Below are 13,716 nucleotides of genomic sequence, written 5' to 3'. Positions count from 1 at the left end.
TTCAGTCCAGAGCAATCTGAAAGACTGTAAAGCAGCATGAGGAGCACGGCCTCAAAGTGACATGACCAGAAAGAACTAGAAAATAGGCTAGTCAAGCATGGGGCATGTCTACAACCTCAGTATTTAAGAGGCTGAATGTGGAGGGACAAGAATTCAAGGCCAGCCTGGGTGCCAATAAATTATTTCCTTCAAGACTGCGTTGTTTGCTATAGCTTTCCAAATATTGCTTCCTATGGATCTTGAAAATATCAAGAGTGTTCTGTGACACAAATTTAGAAACCCAGGAGAGAGAAGAATTCAGACTTTTCCTAAAGAAATTTAAGTGTTTTCTTATGAATAAAACAGTTAGACCCTTAACATTTTACGCATCTGATGCTTCTTCCTTGAGTCAATACAGGATAACTTTTTTTTTTTTTGGCTATATCAGACTTTATTTAAATATTTTCTCATTGATTTTTTTTCTGTCGTGAATTTAAGAGCAAATAAATGAAAGTTCTTACATTGTGGATTAAATAATTGTAGAAGATTCAAGGCAAAGCATCTATGAGGACTAAGATATTTGTTTATACATTGCTTTATTTTCTATCCTGCTGAAGCATAAGAAACCAATTTGCACATGCATGCCAAGAAATGAAAAAGATTTTTCTAAAGAATATAAAAATAAATATCTCTTCCTAAAATCTTCTGTAATTGATAGTACAAATACTTGATTTTATAGATGACAAAACTAATATCTAAATGGAGTTTCTCTAGGTTTTAAGAAATAGACATCTGTATTTCCAAGTAGAAAATATCCAAATAAAGACTCATTCTTTATAAAATAATCAAGTTAATGAACAATTATAAAAGTTATACACCAAGTACAGGATAACTTTTTTTAAAGTCTTTCAATGGCAACAACTTGGTATCACAATAGGCTGTTTAAATGTGCTGTAAGAAGCACTGTGCTCACCTCCTTATCCAATCAATTCACATTTTACATACTTTATACACTTGATGAATAATACTGCTTCTAGACCATACATGCTCAATAACACTTGTATACTTTACATATTTTATAAATAATAAGACTTATCTACTTTACATGCAATGAAATGTATGTGTGTTTCCCCATAAATAATATTCCAGTCTCCTTTAACATTCCGGTTATAATAAAATGGGAGCTACTCTATAATGGTTTTGAAACTCTGTAGTGTCTCAAAGGGAATATAACAGCACTGCCCTTCTCCCATGATCTTGGAAACCTTAAATCTTTTCCACAATGGGTCAAGTGTCAAAGGCACGTTTCATTTTCCCTAAAAATGTACCTCTTTGTCCTAAAACCATAGTAAAGCACTGTAGGCAATCAGAGGCAAAGGAACCATGTGTTTTGCAGAGCCAGGTATGAATGCTATGACATCCAAGAGGATTAATTACCTTTCTTGGGAGATTAGGAAAGAGATGTATAATTTTTAATTATGCATACATTTCAAACTTTCCATCAAAGTCAAATTATGCTGATGGTAGTCAAACCTACCATCGGCATGGATTCAGGAACCTGCTGATGGAGTGAAAACACAGAGTAACTTGTGAACAAGACGTACAATTATCTGCAGCTCAGCAAACAGTGCCAGGGTGGCATGTAATATGCTGAGCTCAGGCAGCCATAGCCGGTGAAGATCTCTTTCTATGCTTCCCGGTTAGTATTTACAGTTGGAAGCAATATATGGCTGCAATCTGAGTGCTGCACCTAAAAAGGGAGCTGATGGCTTGCTACTTTGTTTCCTGACACTGTGAAACACTGGAACAGCTACCTTCCTAATCACCGCCTGCTATACTGGGTTAAGACTGGAGAGTAGCACATGGCTGCTGTCTACAAGCTGCAACCCTAGGAGGTTTCTCTGCATTGTTGAGCTGTTTTGTTTCTTGATAGACGTGCTGGGTGTTAAAAGCATAGCACTGAAAGTTGTGAATGACAGGTCCCTTTCTTTATTCCGCTGCTAATATTTCAGCTTTTGCGAACACACACACCACACACACACACACACACACACACACACACACACTGTGAACACCTTACTTCTCAGCCATCAACCGTGCACTCGGCACCTTCCTAGAACTCAGCAACAAAACCCTCCCACCCACCAGCCTGTTCTACTGAAGCTTGTGCTCCCATGTAAATCCCTAAAAGAATTAAGTAAAAACTGACAAGCCAGGAAGCATGACCAACTAAAAAAAGTACACAACGAAGAGAAACTTGAAATATAAAGCAACCCTGCCACCAGGTAGCCATGCCAAGCACTGCTAACAGCTGAAATTACAGGGTAGCTTTAGGCTGCATTCACTTTCCTACAGAGGATGCAGCTGTGTGTGATTGAACGCACTCTGTGATTTGAATAAGAAATTTTTCAGATTGCCAGCTGTGTAACTCTGGATAGACTGTTTAAATCACCTTTTTAAACAGTCTGTATATTACTAAATTGTGAAAATTCAAATGAGATGGAATATATTCAAAAATGCCGGAATATATTAAATGCTTAGTGTGTAATTAGTGCCCACCCCCCATTCACCACCTTCTGAAGTACTTCACAGGTAATTCCACAGTCAAAAATGAGCTGTATGTTGGAAAGACGAATCATCTGGCCCAAATGCACTGGTAACCAAAGATGTAGCTGTGATTTTTATAGTAAAGATGACATGCATAGCCTAGGCTCCTGAAACTAAGAAAATAACCCTTACAGTAGTAGCAGGTATCAGTAAAAGTGGACGATGAAACTGAGTGAGAGAGGAACAGCTACTGAAATCAATGAAGAGTAAAAGCTTTCTTTCCATCTTAATGGGGTCTGCTCAGGTCCACCGCGGGAAGAACAGGGAATTGAGCTGGGCCGTTTTGTGGCTCACTTTCTCCGGTGGAAGCTGCAGCCACGCCCCTGCAGATGGCTTCCTTTTACACCCAGAGTTGTCAGTGGAATGTCAATGTGCCTCCTCCTCCCCACACTGACAACACCAAGGCTGTGTGTTTAATCTGTGCTGTGCAGGCAGAATGACCCTGAGAAGAACGCGAGCTCCCAGCACGTTCAGAGAATTGGCATGTGTCCTGGTAAACAGGACTGGGAAGGATTTTTCAAACCCGGTGACTAATCACGGATTTCTTCCAGGGGGTTTCTAGCTCAGCCACATTCCCTAGACGCACAGTCTAAACGGCAATCGATTAGAAAAGTTACAGACCCAAGGGAAACACTTTCTAAAGGGGTAAAGAGGTGTGATCTAAGCTATGGGAATTTCTCAGAGCATGAATTGATTCTAAGTCCCTTTGGGGTAGTTAAGAATACAAAAAAAAAAAATCCCCCCATCCCAGATTTCAGATTATTTAACAACAGAAAGGAAATATTCTTTTTTTTAAAAAAACAATTATTTTAAGATTCTGGGGGGAAGGGGGACACAATGTTGGCATGCCACAAACGGGAAAAGATGCTTTTAACAATAAACTTATCCCGAAAGAAAATCCTATGTTTTGAGACATTTCTAGCAAACTGTATCAGCAACATATGATGAAGGCCTTAGGTGTGTTATTTAATCCCCTTAAATAGACCTCAGCTGAGTAGGAGACAGAGCCTATGATCTTCATTTTATTGAAGCAGCCCTTGAAAATTAATCAGGGGTAAAGAGGTGTTTACTTGGGTTTGTCCTGGACATGCTGTCACAGAGGAACAAGGGTCTTCTGTGTCCTGTCCCTTATCGATCAAGTCTCAGAGATAGCATCTCAAAAGTAATGGAGACGTTTTGAATATTCTAACGGCTGTACATATCTTATAGTCTTGAAGACCCTTAAATGTCAAATAATAATTTAAGCTACATTATCAAATCTAATTTCATAATAGGCTATTATATTCTGTTTTAAATTTACAGACAAAGAAAGACCAGTTATGATTTGGCAATATTTTTAAGCTCATAGGAAATACTGTTAGATTTTGCCTTTGGTACTCTCCAAAAAGAAATGCTTTTGATTCCTCGGTGCTAATGCAAACAGTTTATGTTCTCCACTGTGCAGACATCGAGGCAAACTGTTAGTAAGACAAACATGACTTTTTTAAAAAAAAATTCTGCCAATTTTAGACTTTACCACCTTGATATCCCAACTTTGGGAAATTACTCTTTAGTTCCAGAACTAAATACAATTTTTCTTAAAATTAAAATTCTGATAATGTGAAGCTTTCTATCCTTGCTGACTGGGAATGCAGGCCTACCCCACCTCTCTGCCCAACAGTGTCCTCCCTGCAGATGCAAGTCTCGAACTTGGAAAAACAATGTCTGTGCTGTGAAAAGCTTCCCATTACAGCGTCGTGCACATCCTTCATCTTCCACAAGGCAGAGCTTAAAACTAGAAGTCTTATAATTGATGGAAGTCGACAGTGACAATGGAAATCGCCACTGCCAAGGTTATTTAACGGAAGGCACGACGTATAGACATCCATCAATGAAACACGAGCAGCATGGATTTTAGTTCTCTGTCTGCTCTTTAAAATAAGAATAGACTAAATGGCACAATAGATTATATAAACAAGGACTTCAATGACAGACTGCCAAAGCTAAAGTTATACATTTTACATGGGTGACTTGACGCCATACTTTATCACCTACACCGGGGGAAGCCAATTTGATTCTGGTCAATAAAATCCAACCTGGAGAGCCGAGCCTGGGGCAAAGCTGACACGGTGTGGCAGATTCTGACTATTTGACATCCACTTATTCTAGGAGGGGACGCACAGGAATTGACACTTGCTACCATCTGGGGTGTGGCCCATATTTAGGCTCGATTTGATTAACAAACACTTAGAAAGATACATCAAGGGGACAGTGCCGCTGGCTGTCCTCCAATGCTGGCCATGCTCTGGTAATTTACTGCAGGTCTGAGCGTAAGTGGGACTCGTGCTTCAAGAGCCGGATTTACTGCAGTCCCACAACTGTTGAAAATTAAACGGCATGTGCTGTAAGTTAGGGCTTACTGGGCTATCTCATTAGAGGGGGCTTTTTTCCTACGGCTTGGAATCTTTGCTGAATTACTGAGAGATGTATTTGAATGTAGACTTGGACCAAATAATTTTCTGATAAGTTGGCCATAAATCCTCAGTAAAATAAGCTTGGTGTTCTCAGCATATCTATTGGCTTTTTTGATCATTTTTATGGCTCTCCCTTTACTGGTCAAATTATCCTCATAGGCCCCTACAGTTCCTCTGACATGGATTAAGTCAACACAAACCAATAGACCTTCATTACTTTGGCAACTGGTTTTGATTTGGGGGCAATAAATACAATGACACAGACTAGACTACCTTTGTGGAAGGAATATGTGATAAGCCACGAGGATGCCAGAGATTTGGGCTCTTTTGTCGTTGTTCTGCACAATGTAAAAAGAATGAATTAACAGCAGCTTTCAGCCTGCTGAGGAGAGTTGGAAGAGAGAGAAAGAAAGAAAGAAAGAAAGAAAGGAAAGGTATGAGAAAAAGAACAAGGCATAGGTTGTAGACTAAGACAGCAACTAATGCAACTAACGTTGGATGTGATCCACACCTGACCGCGCAGAAGATTGGCCATCTGTGGGAGTGAGATTCATTGTGTAATGAAATCACAGAGGGGCAAGCAAGATCTAGAACATTCAATGATGGGGCAATGGAAGCAATTAGAACTGATGTTGGAGAAACAATCTCCATTTTAAAATTAATTTTTAAAATATCACATTTCCAATTTTGGGGTCTGTGCAGAAACGAAGCCTAAAGAAAATCAGAAGGGAATGGGGTGGCAGGGACAGATTAGCTTTCACAAAGGTTAACCAAGCTTTTGAGAGTTTGCTGCCTTTGTTTAGCTTTCTCTGCATGCATGCATTTTTCCAGTCAGTGTAGGTTTCAGGCTTCACGTTTTTTCACCTAGAATTTCAACAAACATATTTTATTAAAAACCAATTCCTTCTTCAACTACACTGGTATCACACCTAGGAAATTTAAGTTTTCATATAGTCCTCCTATTTTGGTTTCCACAGTCGTCCTAATAATGGCCTTAGTTAGTCTCCCCCCACCATAATCCAGGCTACAATCAATTGAGCTGTCTGTTGTCGCGCTCTGCAGACAGGGCTCTGCCCTTCAAATTCACTTACCACTGAGTATGCCCTTGCTCTTGAGCTTATATAGGAAACAAATCGGCCCAATTATTGATCACTTTTTAAAATTTACATACTATGGCAGAGGTAATCTATGAGGAAAATCCATTTTTAGAGAAGATTTCCTGGAACACACACACACAAACCCAACAGGTATAATAAAACCTGGTGTTTCATATAACTGGCACAGGTCATTTATACCAGGAAAGAGCGAGCAGAGGATGTACATGAAGCTACATTTCACCTCAGGAGGACGAGGAAATAGAGCTGCCAGTGATGTTTGTGAGAAGTTCCATGCCTAGGGTGGCTAGATACCTTTCTAGCAAATAGGGTGCGGCTCCACTCCACTTCCGCATTTGTGGCTCTGCAGAGGGACTTGTCTAACTTAAGCCGAGTTTCACAGACAAGGACAAAACACCCCAGTACCATAGCAATGCTTTTTGTTCGTTTTAAAAACAAAAACAGGGTCATGATGCTTCTTTCTGCTTCAAGTGCTTCACCTCATTCTCCACCTTCTTCCCCAATTCCCTTCGTACCTACCTCCAGCCCAGCATTCGCCATGCAGACTGCTTGTGGACCCACCCCCATGCACACACACCCACTGCTACTGCAGTGAGGATGCTCTCCAGACCGTGGTCACAACTTAGTTCTGTATCGCCAGTGTCTTCTACAATCTCTGCAACTTACGAGACAGTCAGTAAAAACGTGAAAGAGTGAATGAATGCATGGCTAGATGGGGGAGGGACCCCACCATTAAATATCATGAATTCTGAAGAACTCTTCTTGCATGTGAAAATAATGTAGGAATGTATTAAACAGAGCATCGACATTGCAAGTGTGTGAGTCAAGAGTAACTGCTTTGTGCAAAGGGCTGTGTTTTGTATTATTGGAAAGTACCAGAGTAAATAGACCCTCTTTCCTTATGGTTGTCGCGGGAAGGGTAGAGTTTTGCCTAACTCACAAAGAGCAGTAGAACAGACAAGAGGTGTTCTAAAAGGAGAAGGCTGATGAACGCCATGCCCTGCCCTCTGATAAAGCAGGAGCGGAGGACTGCTGGTGCTGAGGTGTCAGGCGAAGAGAGATGCTCTGCTGTGAAGGCGGGTGCCAGCTAGGCTGTAGCCGTGCAGAGTGACCCCCCACAATGCTAACAGGGACTCCTGAATGGAGAAATTAGGCTTTAGGTATGATGTGGGTTAACTCCCACGCGGGTCTCGGTCTGAAAAAATCTGGTTTTGTCATTCGTTTGCTTGTTTTTGTTTTTGTTTGGTTTTCTTTTTTTTCTTTCTTTGGAGCTATATGATTATCAATTTGAGTGGAAGAGAAGGCAACTGGGGGATAAATTACTCAGCCAGGTTAGAGAGAGCATGGACTAAGCCAGCTTTGTGGCTACGGGAATGAAGAAGAGCGCCAAGGTGGCAGAGGACTTGGTTATGGACGAGTCTGACCACAGAGTACCAGGGAGACGAAGTCAGGGTGGAGCTCATAACGTACCAAGCACACACTCCAGAGCGTGAGTCAGCAGAAGCATTTTCTAAAAGGGAGCTTCGAGACAAGCAAAAGAGAGAGGAAGCTTTTCTAAGCCCTATACGGACCAAGGTAAATGGTTTGATAGCTCGCCTCACAGAGATGAAAAGAAAAATGCACATCTCAGAAATCATTGCTTCTTTATTTTTTAATCTTCAATAGCAGTTCCTGCTAGTGTCACCTGGGTTGTGAGGGGCAGGAACAATAAAGCTAAGTCAAGAGCCTGTGTCTGCGATCACAAAGGCAACTCTCTTCATGTCCTCTTGGCAGCTTAGTCACCTCTGTCAGCTCCTTCCTTTTCTGCCACTCCACCGCCACCAGCACCCCAGGGAGTAATTACTGCTCTTCTTCGTTGGGAGCCACAAAGCAAACTCTCCTTCCCCAATGAACACATGCCGAGGTTTTGGTTAGATTTACATCTCCAAAGGAGAAAGTTGGATGTTTGCTCATGATGTGCTGCTGGACAAGCACTTTATTCCTTCCTGTCACATGGCCATCATCAGACCGTGTCTGCAGGATAGACAAGGTTCCAGGTACTGAGGAGCAGAAGGAAACAAGGAGGAGAAGAAGACCACAGTAAGGCGAGCCTCTCTACCTCCTCGGCAGAGTTCCATGGCAACAGGAAAAATGGAGGGTGGACAGATGCCACAGCACTGTGCACTCAGAGAGTTAAAGCCAAATGCAGGTAAAATGGGAAGGGAAGGACTCCCTGAAAGGGTAACAAAATAGCCGCACCTCCCTCATCAGCTCATTGGGAGATTTAAAACTGTTTCTGCATGAGAAACAGTGGGCCAGCCCCCAACCAAGGTCAGAAGAAATGGTGAGCTATTATCTTCAGCCAATAAATTTGTAAAACATACTGTAAACTAAGTTTGCAGGGTTGGGACTAGGTTTTTGCAGAAGAGAGATAATGTTTATTCACGAGATCTTGGGTTCCAAGGCAAACAAGGATATTGTTCACACCACCAGTTTCCAGAGAGCAAAATAGGAAAGCCATGTTCTTCAGACTTGTAGTTGCTTTAAGATTTTGCTTAAAATCTGGTTTTTGAAGGAGAAAAGAGGCAGGAAGCAGCACAAGAGTTTCAGTCATAGTGCTCAGCCCTGCAGCTCCAGACAGTCCAGAGCTCACGGCAAGCCCATACACAACCTTGCTTCGCTGAGTTCAGGAAGAATTGTGCCCCTTTCTACAAGCAGCTCTCAGACCAGCAAGCATGAGCTCTTTTCCTGAAACTGCACAAGACAAAACAAGCCATAGTCGGGCTATTGTAATTTTATGCTAGATCAGCTCTCTTTTTCGCATTAAATTCCGGTATTTCCATACAGCCTCCATTACAAACCCGTCTGCAGAGCCTGACCTGAACACACGTGGGAAGGCTTCTACCTTGCAGCTTGTGTCTCTCTGCACTGTCCCATCTCAACCTTGTGTTTTTTTTTTTCTCCTGGATAATCCTGATTTCAAACATAAAAACTGGGAAGAATTGTGACGCGGTGAGAGTTAATGAGAAAGGCTTGAAATTCCCGTGAGGGACTTTGAAGACCGCCAATTCCATTTTCACAGAGTGCTGTGGGGGCGGAGACCCTCACCAGTTAGATGTTCTCAACAATCCCAGGGAGAGCTCTGAGTTTTAAGGACCCACCTAATGAAGGTGTGGGCGCAGTTTAAGTCTCAGCCCTCTTCTGCTGCTTGCTGTCCACCATGGGCTGCTTTTGGGCAGAGGGGCGCAGGGTCTCTGAGGCCACTGTTGATTCTCTCTTGAGTCTTCCATTTTGTAAAAGGGAAATCAGGCTGAATCCCCTCCACGCTGTTCAAGGACAGTTCCCAAGTCTCCTCCTTTAAACTTCAAGCACATTCTCCCCATTCCGCTCCCCCCAGCACCCCAACAAACTGTAAAGTGAACAGTATAATTATGGTTAAAAATTGGCAGCTGTCACAATAATAATTTTACAAACAAAGTTCTGGCCCACAGTCAGCATTACTATGGAAACGCCTGTCTCTAGCAACTCGTGGAGAAGATACAGTTCAAGGACTTGGGTCTGCGTGGGAGTGTTTCACCATCCATAGAGTGAGGATCTAATTGTTGCAAGAGGGATTCCCAAAAACTGCTCTCTCCCAAGTCTTAAAGCTGGATTCTCATCTCTTTATTTTAATTTGGCAAGAGAGTTGAAGCAATGCCTTCGTATTGCCTTTGATAAGAAGATACAGATAAATATTCTGACTGGTGTTTGGAAACACATGTTGAAAGTGATTTTTATATTAATCACCAATTCTCATAATATTTTCTAATTATTCGTGTAACAGTTAAATACACACATCACACACACCAAAACTCACTGCTAGGAGCTGTGACGTCATCTTCGATCAAGTGATGTTTTAACTTCCCCTCTTCACCTGTCTCTGTGTGCTCCTACCTAGCTGACATGTAACTGAATTTCAAGAAGAATTTGAAGGAATCCGTAGCATTCTGTATCATTTTCTAGAAGCCAAATAATGCTACCCTTTTAAACCACAGCGCCTATTTAAAAAAGAAATCCTCCCTCTTCACTGGCAGTACAAGGCGATAGAGGCAAACCCACAAGCCATCACTTGGCAAATGTCAGGTGAGAGGTGAGGGTAAAGTCAGGCCAAAGAAGAAGGGAGGACTCCTGGCATCATTTTCATATGATCCAGTCTGAGAGAATGACCTTTGTGGTGGCAGCATTCATTTATGAATCCCCCCACTTGCAATCAAAGCTTGCAAGTTTTTCCCTCCAGAGCCTTAAAAGTGTGAGATTAAGTTTTCACACAAATCCTTTATGGCTTCATATGTTTTCAAGGCTCCTTTGAACGTATGTATTGTTTCATGTTCTCCCTGGTGCTTTGGTCACAACTAAGCCAAAAATTTCAGAATGAAATGAAACATTTATTTATCTTATTCTGAAGGTAGGGAGTTCAAAATAATGAGCTTAGTCATATATAATATGTACACTTTAAAGATATTAACTTGAGAATTGAAGATAAAATTTTATAAAACTGTATAAAATCTCGGTCTGAAAAAGTCTGGTTTTGTCATTCGTTTGCTTGTTTTTGTTTTTGTTTGGTTTTCTGTTTTTCTTTCTTTGGAGCTATATGATTATCAATTATAATTAGATGAAAATCATTTAGAAAGTAATCTTATACAGTTGACTTCTCTTAACTTGGATATACCATTTCTAGGAAATGCTGACAAGCATGATGTTAGAAGATGCCCTGTCCCTGTGATTCTGGTCCGGTCCTTTAATAGTTCCCTCATGAGTTCATGTGCTATTGCAATTTGAGTTATCAGAAGATCCACTCGGGATCTATATTTGTAAAGAACGGTTGAAGAGCAAAGAGTAGCCTTTCAGTCATGGAAACTCAAAAGTAAAAAGCCTTCGAGGCAACTTAAAAATGCCATTCACTTCAGCCCCATGGTAAATGTCGCTATTTAACAGAGTCAGGGGGATTCTTTCATCAGAAAATTTACAGGAGGCCAAGAATGGCAACTCAGCTTTCTAGATGGTCTTCTTGGTCAAGGGGTAAGGTGCTCATGTTTATTTTTTTACAAATCAGTAGAACTGGAGATCATGGTCAGTAGTTGATTAACGCCTCCTAACGAGATTATGTGTTAAGAACACATCCCCATGCTTTTTATAGTTTACACTCTTTGTATTGCATTTAATCCCATATTTTAAGGAGACAGCAATGTCCAACTTTAGTGGTGAATAAGTAACTCTCCAACTGTGAGATTAATGGCTGATATTCACACAAATAAGAGACTGAGCCAGGAATCAAACCCTGACTTCTTTCTCCAAACTCTTAACCATATCAGTGTTCAGCCAAGAGTGGCAGAGGGGGAGCCAGGGTTGAGCTCTTGACACACTCACCTCATGTCTTAGGCTGCTGAGAGAACTACAGACAAGGCTCTGATGCTTCACAGACCCCAAGGTAAGGGACGCAGAACTGCAGGCACTAAGAGGTCTCAGCATTGTTTCCTGCTGCCTCTCCCTATAATGTGTTAGGGTCTAGGTGGTCCTCCTCCAGTGGAATCAGTGTCTGTTGTGACACAAAAGGATCGAGAGACATTCAGAAAACTGAAGAAACCCAAGCTAACCGATTTGCCTGCAACCTGAGTGAAGGTGCGCACCCCTGTGGCTTTCATCCAGAACTATGGCCATTTACTCCCCTAAAAGACACAAGAGTGCTTTGTCTAACAGCCACAGGGAATCCTGCCAAGGCTTGCACGCTGGGGAGTGCTTCCGATTTTACCCCTCCAGCCCCCCCCCATCCTTTTACCTCACCTCTTATGTTTCCACTAAGCTTACATCAGGGTCACATGCTGCCATTACTAATGGAATCTTTCCTTCCATGTTGTGTCTTCCCTTTTTACTCTCTCTCCAATGTCCCCTCCTTCATTATGGGAGTCAAGCTGATACAACACAGGCTGACCCAGAGAAGCCAAGCTCTTATCGGAAGGTCATTCACTGGTGCTTCTGATGTGACCCCTGGACAAACACTGAATTTGGGGTGACATTTGGATTGCTTGAGAGGATTTATCTTTGTAGTTTCATCTTTCACCAATTCTGACATACCTTTATGTACAACTTTTGCTCTCACTGAAGGCTCTTCAATTCTAAAGAATTTTTAAGTTCCCCTTTTAAAAATTAATTCAAATGGTTTCATTTGAGTGAATTTCTTGCTTAAATAGCTGAATGCTACCTCATCCTTCAGAGAACAATCATATGCTTCACTTCACATTTACTCCACACAGGCTATACTCAATATCCATGACACTTGTAATACACATTTGTAATATTCTGTAGTTATATGTATATATGAGTGAATGTGGTTCTCTTCTCCTGTCCACAGAAACTGAGATTTAGATTCAGCTTTGATATCTTTGTATTTTTTTGTATTCTAGCTCCACAGAAGCCCACATAATTGATATATGCTGATGAGTGAGTAAAAAACTATTAAGAAAAACAACTCCCTCCTTCTTTTGCGCTATCGGAAATATTCTCTGAGCACATCATTTAAACAACCTACATGGTACTGCCGCTCTCCTTGGTGTTTCTATGCGGCCCAATTACAGATTCCTGTTACCTAGTGCTAATTCAATAGGTTGCAACTTTGTCGAAGAGACAAACACTGCAATGGACATTATACCAACTTCTGTGTGCTAATAAAGCTTTGGGAGGATTCAGGGTTCCACTGCTTCCCGAGATGCCTCTTCCTGTGGAGGACCCAGGACTCCACTGCTTCCAAAGAGGGCTCTACCAGATGCTTTCCTTTGCTTAGTGTCTGGGTTCAGCATGGACCAGTTGATTTTACAAACATCACTTGTTACATCACATCAGAATCGAAATGACTGTGGAAGCTGCCTTTGGAAGTAGCCCACCAGTCTTCCTTCTCTAGGGATCTGTTCCACGAGGCCCAGGTAATTTAATCTTCTTTCTTTCCCCCACCCCGAAGGTTTTAAAGCAATTATATAAGTTTGGACAAAGAAAGGAGCAAATACTGGATGATGGCGTCCTATAAATTTAGGATGATTTTGCATGTGTATGGGTTCATCTTTTTCCCTTTAAATGCAGGAATTTAGTCACTGAGACGACAAGGCTGAGTAAATACAGATATTTCACACACATTTTCTCGGAGCAGACCTTAGAGCCTAGGTAGGACACCATTTACGCATGATTTAGGAATAAGAAAAGTCTGGAACGCCTTGGTCTTGTTACAGTAGTGAGAGTTGCCAGCTCCATCTCCTTGGTCTTCGTCCCAGGGTGCTTCCAGTATCCTTATGTGTATCTTTGCTCTGGAACTCATACCATCATCCCTTTGATCCTTGCAGCTGGCTGACGACTGGCTCGTGGGCATTTTCACTGCCGTCGGCTCAGGGACCTTGGCCCTGTTCTTCATCCTCTTTCTCGCAGTTGTTGCTTCTCTGATGGCCTCCAACAAAAGGGCAACTCAAGGAACCTACAGCCCCAGCCGTCATGAGAAGGCTGGCCCTCGAGTGGAAATGTGGAGCCGGATGCCGCCCCCAGCTCTGGAAAGACTCATCTAA

At 41.9% G+C, this 13,716-nt stretch overlaps 1 protein-coding gene across 1 annotated transcript in view; it reads left to right on the top strand.

The window, feature by feature from the left end:
* Positions 1-13,716, top strand: part of Crb1 (crumbs cell polarity complex component 1) — a 209,973-nt gene extending 196,257 nt beyond the window's left edge. The window contains exon 12 of the mRNA XM_041649123.1: positions 13,501-13,716. Within this exon, the coding sequence (XP_041505057.1) occupies positions 13,501-13,716 (216 nt within the window). The remainder of the gene's footprint in view (positions 1-13,500) is intronic.

The sequence above is a fragment of the Microtus oregoni genome, unplaced genomic scaffold (assembly GCF_018167655.1).
Source record: "Microtus oregoni isolate MIOR12 unplaced genomic scaffold, Mior012 000003F_ref0000135, whole genome shotgun sequence".
Classification (NCBI taxonomy): Eukaryota; Metazoa; Chordata; class Mammalia; order Rodentia; family Cricetidae; genus Microtus; species Microtus oregoni.
This window is presented reverse-complemented; position numbering and strand designations above follow the sequence as displayed.